Here is a 17,688-nt window from a genome sequence, read left to right as displayed (position 1 = left end):
TGTCTGAAGAGTTTGTAGTCAAAGAATTTATGCATTTCTATGCCCAGCCTTATTTATTTATTGATTTTTTTTTAATGTTTTTGGACCAGTGCCAGTTCACAGTGGACTGAGTTATCTGCGCGATGCAGAAAATAGAAAACAAGCGATCAATGGAATGTTCCCACGGTAGTCACTGCTGGCTAGGACAAAAATTCTGATTACCATAGAAAATATACCTTTTATTGTGTGTCGTTTGGCATCAGGTTAGGACACAATATGACTGTGGCTACCTGTAGCCTCCTCTTTGTTTCTGTTTGATTTCCAGGTACTCCGTTCAAAAACATAAGGCTGGGCATAGAAATGCATAAGTTCTTCAACTACAAACTCTTTAGACATGTTTAGTAAGTTTTGTTCTCTGTTTTGTGTGCAGCTGTGTTGTGTTATGTTGTCGCTATTGCTGTGACGGACCTGTTTGTAGATAAACAAAATGTGTTTTAGATAAAAAAACAAAACGGCCCAATGTTGTGAGGAGGCTGTGTGAACTGTTGCTCTCGTGCCCTATCATGAACACGCACTGTAGAACATTTTTACTAAATAGTACATTCGATTTCAGTTTGTTTCTCATCAAATCTTACCGTATGCTTTCATAACAATCATGAGTCTCATGGAATGATTTTAATAGATTTCTGAATTGTACTTTTGCGTTCTTTTGAAGCTTGAAGAGGTAGTTACTATGGGTGTAACGGTTTATCGTGGCATGATGCATCGCAGTTAAAAAATGTGACAATGTGCATTGTGGAGATGGGACGGTTTTTAAAATTGTTTTAAAATTATTTTAGCGTCTGTTCTATCCAATTCACGTGACATCATATGCTTACGTAATGTGGGCATACAAATGGAAATCGCTTCATTAGCACAAGGAGCTCTAAAATACGATTGCACACTAGCAGCCACAGGTGTTGTATGATGAGTACGGCTGAAAGTGAAGCAGTGGGAGAGACATGCGAGACTGATCTGCTATGACAGTGCATGAGAAAATTCAAATTAACAGAGCTTTAATGAGAGTGCCATATTAGTCTACTATGTAGTATAATGCTGAATATTATGTATAATAATGCTATGGGGGAATATAATCCTAATGTCAAATGACATGTCTGATTTGATTTCATCAGTAAATGATTATTATTTAACTGGATAAGCATGCACTTCCATTAAATATGTATTTCTGAGAAGAAAATTTAGATGTAATCAGAGACAATACTATTAGAAAAATACCATTTTAATTTAAAATATTTTAAATGTTTGTAATCAGTGACAGTGTGTAAGCAGCAAATGTATCTAACATAATTCCGTATTTTCAGTAAGCAGAATTATTAGCTAATATTTCCATTTGTTGTCACCATTGCCCTGTTCTGGGCTGAGTTTTAGTCCTAGTACATCTCTGATCGATCATTTAGCACTTTTAAAAACAGTACTTTTAGCTACATTTGTAAGGAAACAAACTGTTTTGCATATGTCTATAAGGTAATAATAATAAAATAAAACTTTCAATCTTAAATTTTCTTGATTCAGGCTTAGTTTAAAGAATCGTGAAATGAACCGAATCGTGAGATGAGTGAACCATTACACCCCATAAACTGTTATTTTAATAACGTGGGTGCGTAAACAATGACAGAATTTTCGTTTTTAGGTGAACTATATCTTTAAAGGTATTGTGAGGGAATGCAAAATTTTCAGAAAATACATTTCCTGACTGTCCTCTAATAGGCTCTGTAGAAATATGACTGACACTAGTGACTGCTAGTCATTATACTAGTGTAGAATACACTAATTGTAGCAAAGGTTTTGCTTTGTTTTTTTGTTTTTTTTCTGTGCCTGTACCAACAGAACAAAGTCATTGTATCATGTGCAATCAAACCTTTTCAACCTGCTATCCCTGCTGCCTAAGGTAACCTCTCCAATAACCTGAAGGCGCACTCTTGTCTCAGCAGGACTCAATGCTTAATGTCTGTACGCAGCATCAAGCGAGGGCCAAAAAATCTGTCAGGGAAACAGAAACTAGCACAAGACATGAAGATGGTGTGCTGTGATGAAGTAACGTCAGTATGTGTTTTCAAGAGTGTTCGTGGATGCGACAGCCTTCCATCATTGCCTTTATCACTCCATTGAATGAAACTCTTCTGTATCCTTTCATTCTGCTGTTGTTTCTTCTACAGGACAGCAGCTAAACTTATCGTGATTGGACTTCACACTCAAGTGACAGCATGATTAACCAATCAAAACTTTTATGTGCCAAACACCCACAGTCTGTGAATATAGCATTATATTAACTGAGCATATAAAAGTTACTGAGCCATTTGAAAGTGATTTCACCCTGGGTGATAGTTAACTTATATGTGACTAAGCCACTTTCCCTAACACCTCCCCCATAACAGTTCTTGTTTTAAAGGAATAGTTCACTCCAAAAATTTGAATTCTGTCATCATTTACTTACCCTTATGTTGTTACAAATCCGTATGACTTTCTTCTGGAGAACACAAAAGAAGACATTTTAAAGAACTGTCCCAGTCCCTCTTTTCAATACAATGTGAATAGTAGGGCTGTCAAAAGGACTTGGAAAATTAGAAATTTTTACTTAAATATGACCAAAATTCTCATTATATTCAAATGTTAAAGACGTTATTTCGGTTAGTGGAAAAAGCTACAGCACATCAGTGCACCAGATTTTTAAATCTATGTTGTCTCTTAAGTCTAGAAGAGGATACAATGAACACGAATAAACCAAATAGCACCATGTTATATTGTATTATTGCAAAGAGCACACGTGACAAAAATGCATTCTGTTTTAAACTATATTGTATGACATTGTAAAATCAAAGGATTTTTAGCCAGTTCATATTTTCAAATCTTAAGTAAAAAAGTAAAACGAGAAAAGAAATGCTTCAAAAAAACTTTCTTGATTAACTGTACCACAGTGTTTTTAATTAATTACAGTTTCATGAACGATATGACGTTCTTTTTACCTTTCACAGCATCTAAAAACCAGGCACTCCAGCATGAGATGCTGAAAATACAGCTGGACGTGACCCAACGGATAAAGACGTCCATCTAGCATGTTTACATGTAAAAACAATGGAAAAAGAGCGCAGACAGTTCTAAAAAAAAATGTATGAATACGAATAGATAGTGACTTCAATTTCAAGCTTCAAAAAGGACAAAAAAAAACAAAAGTATCATGAAAAAAGGGACTCATATTCAAAGTATTTTAAAGGCATGTGATACATTTTGGTGAAAAACCAATAGAAGTTAAAGTCATTATTTCAGCCTGATCTCATGAAATTTATATGACCATGGCAAAAGTTTTGCAAACCAAATGATGTGCTTCATTACACGTTTGGCTGCAGTTTCCCAGTGATATGTCCAGTGGGGGGCGCCAAAAGGGAGTGAAATGATGTTTTAATCAGACAGTGTTTGTAAGGTGAATGTTAGATGGAGGTTTAAATGAGTAAAACATACCTCCCTATCCTAAAACTTTAACCTAAATCTAACCAATTGCATGGTAAAATATGAGGATGGAAACCCAACCACTGTCCACAACTTTTGTATTGAACAGAGGAACCGGGACAATTCTTGAAAATGTCTTCTTTTGTGTTCTGTATAAAAAAAAGAAAGTCATATGGTTTTGACAGAATTTTTGGGGTAAACTAATCCTTTAACCTGTTAATCTGTGTGTGTGTGTGTGTGGTAATTTCACTGGAGATGAACTAGTGATTGAATTTACTCTGGCATATCCCCCATAGACACACAGTCTTCTTGCTCCTCACATTCTCCCAGTCCATAAAGTATTATTTACATAGCTGAAGAGGCCACAACTCTCCTGCAAACAAGTTTTACCTTCATTTAAGGTGTCGGGGGGGGGGGAGGCTGTTGGGGGGGGGTGGAGGTTGTTTGCTAGCCAAAATGTCAGTGAAAGTATAATCCTATAATTATATAAATGAATTAAAAGCGATGATTTTATAAAATAATTTCAAGAATAAAATTATACAAAAAAAAAGAAAAAAAAGAAAAACGTACTGCTTTAATATTTGAGAGTTGTGTTTGTTATGGGTCATCATGAGCGTTCAGCTGAATTGTCTATTAAGTTGAAACTCTTTCATTAAAATCATATCTGTGTGATGAAAAGGAGACAAAGTTAGTGGTTTCATTATAAAAATATTAAACACCTCATTATGACTAATGTATTTGTAGTGACTGCTGTAAAATTTAGTGCACAAGAAAACTTTTCAGTTTCATATTTTGAAGTTCATATACAGATGGTGAAGAAGGACCCGTGCTGTTGCCCTTATTCTGACAGAACAGAATGAAACAGAAAGTCACATTTTATTAAAATGTATCAAAAAGTGGTTCCACCTGCCCCACAGTAAATGACTCCTGTGACTAGTAAGTATTTTTAGGTAACATTACCAGTAGTAGTTAGTGCATGGTTAAGTGAAGCTGCCACAGAAAATGCTGAGGTCATCACTGCTTTGAGGTCAGTTTAATTGAGTCAGAATATAGTAACTGAAATGGAAGCAAATGAGATCCCACACCTGTTGAAACACACTTACAGTTACAATTTTTTCCTGATTTATTAAAAAATGACACATAGTCATTCTTTCCAAGATGGGAATTGAATCCAGGTTGTACTGCCGATACAGTACTTATGCCCTTGACCCAACTTGACCCTGTATGATTAAATGAGATGCATAAGAAAATGCTTAAAGGTGTGATTTGTTGACATTTGTAATATTGATTATTTAGTTGAGCAGGGATGTGTGTAATTGAAGTTTCAATTTACTTATATATACACCGATCAGCCACAACATTAAAACCACCTGCCTGGTTTTACCTTTGGCGGCACGGTCCCCCTCGTGCCGCCAAAACAGCGCCAACCCGATATTCACAATTGTACAGAGGGGTTATCTGCGTTACCATAGACTTTGTCCATTTGAACCAGTCTGACCATTCTCCATTGACCTCTCTCATCAACAAGGCATTTCCATCCACAGAACTGCTGCTCACTGGATGTTGTTTTTTTTTTTTTTGTCACCATTCTGAGTAAATTCTAGAGACTGTTGTGTGTGAAAATCCCAGGAGATCAGCAGTTACAGAAATACTCAAACCAGCCCATCTGGCACCAACAAACATGCCACAGTCTAAATCACTGAGATCACATTTTTCCCCATTCTGATGTTTGATGTGAACATTAACTGAAGCTCCTGACCCGTATATGCTTGATTTTATGCACTGTACTGCTGCCACACGATTGGCTGATTAGATAATCGCATGGATGTTGGTTGGTGCCAGATGGGCTGGTTTGAGTATTTCTGTAACTGCTGATCTCCTGGGATTTTCACACACAACAGTCTCTAGAATTTACTCAGAATGGTGCCAAAAACAAAAAACATCCAGTGAGCGGCAGTTCTGTGGACAGAAATGCCTTGTTGATGAGAAAGGTCAACAGAGAATGGCCAGAGTGCTATTCTGAGATGCGGGTTGGCGCTGTTTTGGCGGCATGAGGGGGACCTACACAATATTAGGCAGGTGGTTTAAATGTTGTGGTGTATATACAACACTGAAGCAAAATTGATTTCATTTTACATATTGTTCAACACATTCAAATTTTGAGACATTTTTTGTCTTGCGCTGGGCACATCTATACAGGAAAAAGTTTGCTTGTTTAGATATATTAATAAGAGTGTGGGCGTGTTAGTCTATATGTTTTAGCCCTATGATGGGCTGGCCACCTGTTCAGAGTGCTTCCCTGCCTTTGGCTCCAGCACCCCCTACAACCCTACATATAAGTGTGAGTTGGGTTTTGTTTTATCGATTTTCTTGGGTGTTACCTGAAAATAGACTAATGGCTCACCGATGACTTTTGCCAGTGAAATGTTTGCTAAAATCAGACAAGCTCTTGTTTACACCACCTAGCTGAAATGTACATTGAGCACAATATTTCACCACCCCAGCTACAGTGTGGTCTTTGGGTATTGAACTGTACAGATGGTGAATGGACACAAGCCCTATACCACCATAAAGGACATTATAGAAGATGAACTGATGTTCTGCTTTGATAAGTGATGTCTGATTCTTGATCTGTCTAACAGTGTAACATTACATGAGATCCTTGAACGTGAACAGTTCAGGCAGGTATGAAGGAAGGAGTAGCTCATGAGTCCGGTAGAGTAGCTTTAAAAGAAAACAGATAATAGGAAACTACAGTTTATTGGAAATCATTGGTGTAAAAGACCGAGCAGTGCTGTCATATGTCTTCAATTTTAAATGATGTTTAGTAGGACTTTTAAAATATGTACTTAGAATTTTTAATACATTTAATTTAGCAGATGAACAAAATTGAGTGTCCATTGTGGAAGAGCAGAACATCAGTCATTCATCAGAGAGCCTGAAACGGAGGCTGGAGGAGCAAACTCAGAAAGGTTGTGTAGACTTAGTGCACAAAAATTATGCCTTCACGTGTGGCCCAGTCTGTGCAGTCCTCAAGCATGACCTCAAGAGAGTGATTCAAACCAGACATCTCAAGAATACTACTGAACTGAAACAGTTTTGTAAAGAGAAATGGTGCAAAAGTCCTACTGACCGCAGATCTGGTCCGCAATCACATTAAATGATTGGGTTGAGGTTATTGCCGCTAGTGTAAGGTCAACCAGTTATTAAATCCAATAGTTCACATACATTGTCCACTCTGCACTTTGAATGTTTACACATTGTATTCAGTAAAGACAAGGAAAAATTATAATAGGCCTATGTCACAGTCTGCGTGTCACCACATCTAACTCCGAATAGTAGCATAAACAAACCTCCACCTATAGTTCTGTATGAATGGCCACCAGTTCTTATAAATAAACTATAGATGCACTTGATAGTAAACCTCAACCATTTAAATAGTTTCCTTAGCTTGACACAATACTTCACTACTTGTGTCATCTTCCAATTGTAAAATGACAGTCTATTGTTCTCTGAATTGCTCTATATGACACTATATAGGTTCTATATTACGCTATGCAGCTGTAACTCTAGCTATATTGTTGAAGTGGAGAAGCTTGCAGTTTCAAAAACAAGGAGTTGTGCCTTGCTGAGAACTATGCATCTTAACTCAGGTTGCTCAATGAGAACTGTCCCTGTGGATATAATGTCATGCACTTTGCTGAATGAAGTATGGGATACATACACATAAATATGAACATGTTATTTAACATATATTTAATTACATTACAAATGGAAACTAAAACCAATCAATGTATCACAAGAGTAATACCAGCGGTAAATGTATTGAACACCATAGTAAACACATATAGGGCCCACATTTGCATTGTAGGGGTACTGATGCAAACTCTCTTATAATTAATAAAATGTTAAAATATTCCTTTATTTAAACTTTTTTTTTTAATGGATCTTATAACATAACTGGAGATTAGGCCTATATTAAAAAGTAAATAGGCTACATGAAAGCAATGCAATCATTATTATTGCTCACAGGGGTGTGAAGTAATTGAGTAAAAATACATGTATTATACTTAAATATTATTTTGGGGGATTTGTACTTTACTCAAGTGCAATTTAAAAGGAATACTTGTACTTTTAATTAATTACATTTCCAAATATTTTTTTTTTTTACTTTTTACTCCTTACGATTTTATTTAAACTTGAAAAGTACTCATTACATTTTTGCAGATCATTTTCTTTCATCTTACTGGTCTAAGGCCGCCCTATTACAGCATCCAACAAACGACAGATGACAGACCAGAGTCACCGAACGGCGGATGTGTGAAGTTCCAACCATCTGCAGAAGCCGAATTTCAGATCTGATTTGAGCTTCGGATATGTTGAAATATTTGTGCTAGACCGTATGTGACCACCCGACTTGAATGTGATCTATTCATTCAAAACTATGAACACAAAGTGAGAAACACTGACGGTTTTTGTCCTAAAATGTATTTAAACGCCTGCTACTTCTACAGATTGGACATTTATGAAGTGAATTAAAATTATGTGGCGTTTTTGCATATATATATATATAAAACAAAAAGCTTTTGTAATTTTTTTGTAAATTTTTTTTTTTATCTTTATCCCTTTTCTCCCAATTTGGAATGCCCAATTCCCACTACTTAGTAGGTCCTCATGGTGGCATGGATACTCACCTCAATCCTGGTGGCGTAGGACAAGTCTCAGTTGCCTCCATTTCTGAGACCGTCAATCCGTGCATCTTATCACGTGGCTCGTTGTGCATGACATCACGGAGACTCACAGCATGTGGAGGCTCATGCTACTCTCCATGATCCACGCACAACTTACGACGTGCCCCACTGAGAGCGAGAACCACTAATCGCGACCACGAGGAGGTGACATCTCTAGCAACCGGGCCAATATGGTTGCTTAGGAGACCTGGCTGGAGTCACTCAGCACACCCTGGACACAAACTCACGACTCCAGGGGTGGTAGTTAGCATCAATACGCGCTGAGCTACCCAGGCCCAGGATTTGGTAATTAAATGTGTACATCATTTATTTCTATACTTGCCTTCATATTTAAATCATCATATAAATGTATACTCCCTATTTGCCAAATTATTGTTGTTGTTAGGCAACTATTAATTATAATAATATCTATAAAACCAGCAATGATGATGATGATAATAATGATAATAAAAATAATGGAATCTGAGTAAATATTAAGTATGAATTTTATTGAATTCATCAATCCCCTCAACAGCAAGGTTTGGTAGCAAACCTCAGAAAACAATTCACAAAACCAACAATATTACTAACTTTTTCCAAAGCTTCATTTGAAATGTTTAGATCTTTCTTTATGTTTAGGGGGTGTGTGCTCTGACATCACAATTCATGAGTGCCTTCTCACATGCAACAAGCATTGCGTGACTGTGTCAACGTTTTTGCAAAATAAAAGTATGTGGTGCATTACACGTCTCAGGGCAGTTCCGAAGTAAAATGTCCACTGTGTGGCGCTAAAAGCGAGTGAAATGTTCTCCCAAACAAATGAGGTTTTTAAGGTTAATGTTCTATTGAGATTGAAATCAACAAAACCAACCTCCCTACCCTAAACCTTAAACCTTAAACCTAAACCTAACTGACAGGGTCAGAAAAAGCTAGATGAAAAATGCAACAATGTAATTTTGTGGTGCTTCTATGACACTTTTGGCTCACGTGTCAACTCTTTATGACTCGTACACCGATTCTTTTGTATTGCATATACAACAGTCTATCAGTTGAGCTACCACACAATCTGATCACACTCGAACAAGCTTGTAAAAGTAGCTGGTTATGTAATGCAAATGTTAAAATGAGTCATGCGCTATAGTAAAAGTGTCATAAGATCGCATTGTGTGAATTACAGAGTGAAAAGTAAGTGTTTATGAACTGATAATCTGCCATTTTACTCGTGATTTGAGTGAAAGAGGATAAAAGTCATTGTTGTTTTAGCACCTCTAGTGTTCATTCCACCAGGAAAATGTAAATGTTACGTATAACAGGCCACATAAAAAATATTTTGTAAAAATGTTGTTATTGTAACATGATTCTAGGATCAGGTTGCGAATGCCACGGGGGGAGAAATATGACAGTCGTCAGAGACAGTAAAAAGGCGATTTAACAAACCAATCAAATTTAACAACATCCTCTCTCACATAATCTTCTCTACTGATTTCATTCTAGTCAGGAGAAAAGTTACTTTTTACTTTTTTAATACTTAAGTACAATTTAATGTGATGTACTATTTTTCTTTCGCTCAAGTATACTTTTGGCTAGATACTTGGACTTTTAATTGAGTAAAATGTTTACTCGGTATCCATACTTTAACTTCTGAGTACTTTTTACACCCCTGATTGCTGATATACTCATAGTAAAATATTAAATTTAAGTTTTTTGTGGCATACCGTAGCCTGTATGTTCTAATGCTCTTTAATATTGCATATATTTACTCTTGCTTGTACTATATTCTTGCATTTTTATAATAAAAATAGTTATTCTCTGCGAAGTGCTGCCTACTCACACTAATTGTACATACTGTACATTCTCTTAAAAATCAGTAAACTGCATTGAATGACATGATACCGTTTTTATTCCGTTTCACTTAAAATTATATTAAAATATATAAAAGTATTAGTAAAACAAAGCAAGTCAAAAAAGCAGTTAAAATAGCCAAATCTATCAGATATTTCTCCCCATTTTCTTCAAATAGGGTTGAATGAGAAACCATGGTAACGGAGCTTTCCTCCACGCGCGCCAACTGCAACTATTGCGTCAGTGGTATTATTATAATGTCAGACGAAAGAAAGCGTGCACTCACAGAATCGCTTCAGTTCAGTGATCAGAATCGCTTGAGCAATGGATGTTATGCCCACCTCCAGCAGTGCAGTACAGGCTGCTGGTGGAAATCCCACGGATCCGACAGTACAAGAGGCTTCTCCTTCAAAAACCAACTTGGAGAGCAGCCCCACAGGTAAGTGACAACATTACAATGAAATAAAGTACTAATAACGTATAACAAATACACATACTATACAATATGATATTAATATAACAAATAAAAATTAGGGCCGTCAATCGATTACATTTTTTTATTGAATTAATTACATGAATTATGTCGATTAATTCATGAAATTAAATACAATTATTAATTACTGCCAAGCAAGACCCCAAATAGAAATAATTAAATATATAATTAAATCTTTATAAATGATTATATTTAATGGAATTCCTGGGATTTGGTAATATTTCAGTCCCTCAGACTTTTTAAAGTGGTGGTTCACTAAAATGAAATGTTGAAAGGTGTTTTACAAGATAAAAAGAATGTCTTCTTTCTACCTTAAACCAAGCATTCCGTCATGTCCCTGAGGCACTTCACTGAATTTGTACCTAGAGAAAAATGTATAATATGCGCACACTGTCTATAATTGTTATCATTAATGTAAACATTTATTTGCGTTCCTTTGCTGAGAAAGATATTTTACCAAAAAAAAAAATGCATGAATTTTATAAAAACCAGGATATTCACCATATGCGACAGAGAAACTAGTGTGCAGCCATCTTGAAAATTTTGTCTTTGAACTTCCTGTCTAGCGTTTTCTATATAGATATCTATGGTGTTGATGTCAAAATGTAATTAGCTAGCGAAGTAGATTTACAGGTTATAGAGTTCCCAAAAGTTCCTAAAAGTATTTTAAAGTGTTAAGGGGATGTCATAACAACTGGAAGTAGAGTGGAGACATTTTAAAACAAGAGTATTTCATAAATACACAAGGTCTTAAATTCATGCTGTGGTTGTATATGAATCTGTGCTCTTGAAACTCCAAGGGACAACACAAAGTCATAAAAAATATCTTTGTATGACATCTCTAACCATCTGTTTGAAATTTCATGTCAACTACAATTTTTTACACAAATTATTAACAAGTTGAAACCTAAAAAATACAGCAAAATTACACGTATAACAATTAAACGCTTGTATCACGAAAAAGTGCAGTGTATCATAGCTGACGTGATCTGCCAGGTCCAATTTCAGTCGGAAAAACAAACATTTACAGTGACAGAAAAAACACCTCACTATCATTTTCACGTAGTAAAGGGGTGCTGTAGACTCACACCATCAACTCTTGGTGAAAATACTTTCTGTGCTCCCACACATAATCCATTTTGATCGACTCTTCTCAGTAGCTTCAATACAAACATGAAGTTAAGAGACAAAACATGGAAGCGCGGAGTACTTAAAATGGGCGGGGCTGAATAAGGTGAATAAAGTTTTGGAGTGTCTATTTACACTAAGTGCAAATAGCCCATCTTGTTGGCAGAGGCAATTTACACTAACTCCGCCCACCACTGCTCAGACCAAACTTAAGACAGCCAGGACAGATTTATTTGGGGTCAGCTGCTGGGGCAGAGACGTTAAACTGGTTAATGGGTTAAACATTTAGTGGATTAAGAGACTGGATAACTAGGTGCTCCAGTAATCTGGTGGAAACACAGGACTTTATGACAAACTGCGCCCCATGTGCAGCTGTAGTAGTTCTGGGTGTATTGACTGTATGTTTATGTGTTGTCACGCTGGAGATCCGGGTTCAAATCCCACCCCTTGACATACTTTTTCCCATGTCTCTACTCTTAATATTTCCTATAATACTACTTATAGTATAAATAAAAGAGATTCCTCGCAGTGATTTGGTCAGAGTGAAGGTCGGGGAGTTGAAAGAAGGATTTGATCCAGATAAAACTAACCATGGTTTTACTGTAGTAATATTGTTGTAACCATGTGTTTTGGTGGAAACTATATAGTAATGATGTACTAACCATGGTGTTACTACAGTAACATGTTGTTAATAGTAGTTCATATTAACCATATTTAATTTTGTGGTTACTATGGTTACTGTAGTAAAGCCACGGTACATTTTTGTAAGGTAATGTTAGGGGTAGGGGTTGGTGTAGGATGGGACTCCAAATAAACACAATAAAAATGCTTCAGTGATGCCACTATACTGTATGTTAGTGTTTAAACAGGGGTGTAAGAGTATCTGACACTATTTGCACTAGAGTGCAAATACTAGCATCTAACACTATTTGCACTTAGTGCAAAAAAGATGCTTTTTGTTGTTTTTTATACTTAATGCAAGTTTTGTCCCTCAGTCTGAACTCAACCCTATCACACCAACCATTTTAAGCCCATAAAAATTTGGCTTCCACCAATCCACCTTTTTCCTGAACGCAGAAGTGTTCCACGATTCACCTGTTTTCAGTTTCCGGTCTCCAGTGTTTTCACCCACATCAGCATATATTCTTAGCAGTGTTGGGTAAGTTACTCAAAAAAAGTTATTAATTACTACTAATTACATCTTCTACAGTGTAATTAGATTACTGTACTGATTACTCTGTCTGAAAAGTAACTGCATTACTTATTACTAATTACTTTCTAAAACCCTGATCAAACTCGATCAAAACTAGATGAAAAATACAAGGATAGACATGAAAATGTTCTTTTAATTCTTTCAAATAAATCATATAAAATCAAATAAATTATTCAACTGGCCAAAGAATTTAAGGGGGCAGCATTAAATTAGAAAACATACATTTTAACATTAGATGTTAAATTTCGATTTTAAATTCACTATTGTTTTATATAGAATTGTTCTGTAGTCTATACAGTATTAACACAATTACATCAGAAGTAACTCTAATTAAATTACTAAAAAATTAAGAGTAATCCCTTACTTTACTTTTTTCAATGATAAAGTAATTTAATTACAGTAATTAATTATTTAGTAATGCATTACACCTAACACTGATTCTTAGCGAGTAAAGTATAACATTTGTAGAAATTGTCAAAAAACACTTGGCTCTATAGTGCCGATACTTGGAGTCGAGATGTTTTTTTTAAATAGTGTATGTAGATGACATGAAGTGGTGGTCCGAGGATAGTAACATTGATATCATTAACTACTTTGAGTTGTTATGACAGCCAACAACTGCACAAATTGAGCATGAAATTAATTTTTACTCCAAATAACACTTAAATGGTTGTTGTTCTCTATCTGGATCGCTCGTTTTGGTAAGCTTTACATTATGTCTCCAGACCAGAAACACAATGCCACGGCCCAGTGGTTGCTCAGGAAAACTGTGTATATGTAACAGTATTTTTCTTTTCTTTTATATATATATATATATATATATATATATATATATATATATATATATATATTTTTTTTTCTCCCCTTTTTTCTCCCTAATTTGGAATGCCCAATTCCCAATGCTCTCTAAGTCCTTGTGGTGGCATAGTGACTCACCTCAATCTGAGTGGTGGGGGACGAATTTCAGTTGCCTCCATGTCTGAGACCATCAATCTGTGCATCTTATCACATGGCTTGTTGAGTGGGTTACCGCGGAGACGTGTGGAGGCTTCACGCTATTCTCTGCGGCATCCACGCACAACTCACCATGCGCCCCACCGAGAGCAAACCACATTATAGCGACCACGAGGAGGTTACCCCATGTGACTCTACCCTCCCTAGCAACCGGGCCAATTTTGTTGCTTAGGAGACCTGGCTGGAGTCACTCAGCACGCCCTGGATTCGAACTCGCGACTCCAGGGGTAGTAGTCAGCGTCTTTACTCGCTGAGCTACCCAGGCCCCTATATGTAACATTATTAACCAAAAGTGACATCATTCAGCTTTCTTCAACAGCATGGGGCAGAAACAGGTGATTGAAGAAATGTCATAATATGTATTCATGTATTGATGTGTATTGTAGACAGATGGGTATCGTCAAACTCCATCACATGAAATTTAGAAATTAAATCAGTACATTTCAAAATGATATTTTACTCCATAAATATATATAGAATTGATACATTTAATGCATGCTATGTGGTCTTCTGTCCTATACCACATGAGGAAGAGTGGCCATTTTGAGCAAAGAAACACAACTCAACAAAACAAAAGTAATCAGGGCACTGATCAGGGAGTCGGCCATTTCTAGGGCTCTCTTAATCGCAAAATCATTCCAGGGCACTGAAACGTTAACTCCCTAAAAACTCCCACAATGCACGGTAAAAACCACGGACTATCGTTTTTCAATATGTTCCCTTACAGGAAACGTCGTCATGGCTTCTGAAGTTTCTCAAGTTGTTAGAAGATGAGCACAAGTGTAGAACTATGAAGTCAAAGCCTTATTTGTCTTTCAGCTATAATGACCATGCAAGGGAAACAATCTTTTAAATATTAAGTCATTAGAAGAAGGTTAAAAATTCTCGGAGTACAGTGGGAAAAGCTCGCACTATAAACTATACTTATTTATACCAATGTAAAATATTGACTGTCCCTCATGTTCGTGTATGCACTCGTACTTTGGGGGAATCCCGGAGTGTTACGTAAGAGGTAAACACCACTATTGCAGGGCAATTCTGGAAAAAAAGCAAAGCAACGGGGAATAAAATAGCAAAGTCTTCCTCGGATGGTATGTATGTTATTTACAGAAGCATCGTGGGGAAATTATTTTCTGTGGAGAAAGCTTCTTACTGATCGAGCCGTATGTATACTAGAGTAAAGAGTATGCTACTTATACAGTGCATTTAAATGGGAATGCTGCTTTCTTGCAGTAAATGATTTCTCTAAATAAGCCGCTTTCTGTTGTCCATGTAAACGTAGTCAGCATCCGAGATTAGAATTAGAGTGTCCCAAATCATAAAATGTTGAAATGAGTGTTCCAAAGCTTCATGTCTTCACCTTAATATGAACAGATGTCAGTTACTCCCAGTCTATGTTTAGAATCCTCCAGTTTTTTAACATTCCTGTATAAGAAAGTGTTCCCTACTTAGGGGTTAAAATAGTAAAAGACAACAAGGTTAGGTGTTTGGTAAATTTTTATCCCATTATCAAAAAGACGTGGAAGAAACATAATTGGTTGCAAAGAGATTTATCGCTTAAAGGCAGAAGGCATTTCTCGTTTATCTTATGCTGCTAAGTCACTTTATGTGGACAAACACACACAACAATTAAACACACACAACAATGAATTGTTAATTAATTGATGGGGCTTTCAAGACATTCTTATGGTAAAATAAAATTGTCTATTTTAAGAAATCATTAATCCTAATTCTTACGATAGAGGTGGTCTAAATTTGATAGAATTTGGCTCTCTTAACAATATTTTTTAAATAAATTGGCTTAGACAGTATCTTCATAATTCATCATTTGTTTGGAGTTTAATTCCACATTATGTCTTCTTTGGCCAGGGAGGTTTAGGTTTTCTTTTAATGTGCAATTATAATCTTGGAAAACTCCAGTTCAAACTCTCTAAATTTCACTTATTGTTTGGAGCTTTATTTATAAGCACAATTTCTATCCCCAAAGATTCTTTATTTGGAATAATTGTAATATTTTGTATAGGACAACAATCTTTATTTATTGATAACTGGTTAAGGATTGGTTTATTATTAGTGAGTTGTATTTGATTTTGAAGATTTAACTTCAAAATGCAAAATACCTATGCCATTAAGATAACTTAATATAAGGGCTATACCTATTGGAGTATGCTTTTTAAAAGCAGTAGCTACACCATTACTACCTGTCTGCCCTCCCGGTCTTGAAAATAAGGTAAAAGAAATTAGATAAAAGTTATGAATATATTATATCCTACCAAACTGTTTTTAAAAAATTTAGGAGTGATATAAATGTAAAGTGCACTTTTTGTGAAAGTTCCCCTAATAAGATTATCTATTTTGGTCTTGCCGATATACCCAGAATTTTTGGATGGATGTCGAGGTTTTTGTTGTCCACAGTATAAAACCAAATTGGTAACACTTTATAATAACTACACGGTATAAAGAATTTGTAAAGCATTAGTTAATAGTTAATTGATCATTTATAAATTATTGTTCCTATATTATTAATACATTAATAAGCTACATATAAATAGTATGTTATTTGTTTCTATTCACTTTAGCAAATTATTTATTATTATTTAATATGTTCATAAAAAGGCAGTTTGATAGTTTTAAAAACTTGTTAATCATACCTAACTAATGTATGTTATTTGATGCAAACCAGTGGTAAAGAAGTGTTTATGAGAACATTAAGAAAGCATAAATTCATAGTTAATAAAGACATTAAATTTAGATATAACACATTTCTGCTTAATTAACATGTGTATATTGTTTTAGGAACACTTACTATTAAATCACTTAATGCTTAATAAAGGTCGTAATAAAGCACTTACTAATGGCTAGCTAAGCATTTTGCATGACCTAACCTAAAGTGAGAACTATAAATGCCTAATTAAACATTTATTAACATGGTTCAACAGTAAGTATGGCCAGCTGACCCAGGGCCAGTGTGAGAGTTTCGCCCTTTCGGGACAATATTGTGTTGGCACTAAATCTTCCATTAATCTTGTAAATGTGTTGTACATGTGTCCTAGTCTGATTATTAAACCACAGCAGCCTGCAATTTAATTTAAGAAATATCCAGTTCTCTTGTGTTGCATGCTTCAAAGTGATGTGTGAAAGCATTGACCCGCTAAAACATCACATTATGACTTCTGTAATCTGTGTATTAGATTACAGAAAGCGAAACGCTCATTTAATGCGAAGCGTGCAGTACATTCTAGACTATTTATTTAATGAAATTGCAGTCTCTTAAGCCGCCTTTTCACTGTCTCCAACATTCGCATATGACTGTCATATTTGTCCCTCTAGTGGCAGTTGTGATGAATTGTAATTTTGCTCGCAATGGATTTTGTTCATTGAAGGAGAAGCTAGCAAAGGTTTACCTCAGAATGACATTACTGTGTGTGATTTTGTTGAGCAGATGAATGAATTCAATAAAATTCAGGATTAATATTCACTCAGTATTTATTATTAACAGTATTATTTATCATTATTACTGTTTTTATAGTTAATATTATGATAATTAACAGCAACAACAACCCTAATTCAGAAAATATGAGTCAGAAATTCACAGATGTAATTTTAAATGTAGGTTTTGTGTGTGCAGAAATAAATGACACATATACACATTTAATCACACATTTACTGTAATTCCAAAAGCTGTTTGTGATATTTGCAGTATAAACAATCATTTCTGTCTTCTACATTATGAATTGGCCAAAAGACAGAAGTAGCAGGTGTTTAGAAAAAAGTTTAGGACAAAA

At 35.5% G+C, this 17,688-nt stretch overlaps 1 protein-coding gene across 6 annotated transcripts in view; it reads left to right on the top strand.

The window, feature by feature from the left end:
- The window catches only part of LOC127419752 (spermatogenesis-associated protein 2-like), a 118,640-nt gene that overhangs the window by 14,114 nt on the left and 86,838 nt on the right, over positions 1-17,688 (top strand). The window contains exons 4-5 of one of the 6 annotated variants that reach the window (XR_007893719.1): positions 7,711-7,938; positions 8,149-8,257. The exons of 1 other annotated variant lie outside the window; for it this stretch is intronic. Coding sequence is in view for 4 of the 5 variants with exons in the window: in XM_051661439.1 (XP_051517399.1) it covers positions 8,149-8,315 (167 nt within the window). In the remaining variant the exon portion in view is untranslated. 4 more of the 6 variants (XM_051661440.1, XM_051661439.1, XM_051661442.1 and 1 more) reach the window with 4 other exon arrangements.

The sequence above is a fragment of the Myxocyprinus asiaticus genome, chromosome 29 (genome assembly GCF_019703515.2).
Source record: "Myxocyprinus asiaticus isolate MX2 ecotype Aquarium Trade chromosome 29, UBuf_Myxa_2, whole genome shotgun sequence".
In the NCBI taxonomy this organism is placed as follows: Eukaryota; Metazoa; Chordata; class Actinopteri; order Cypriniformes; family Catostomidae; genus Myxocyprinus; species Myxocyprinus asiaticus.
Note: the sequence above shows the minus strand (reverse complement) of the source record. Positions and strands in the feature narration are given on the sequence as shown.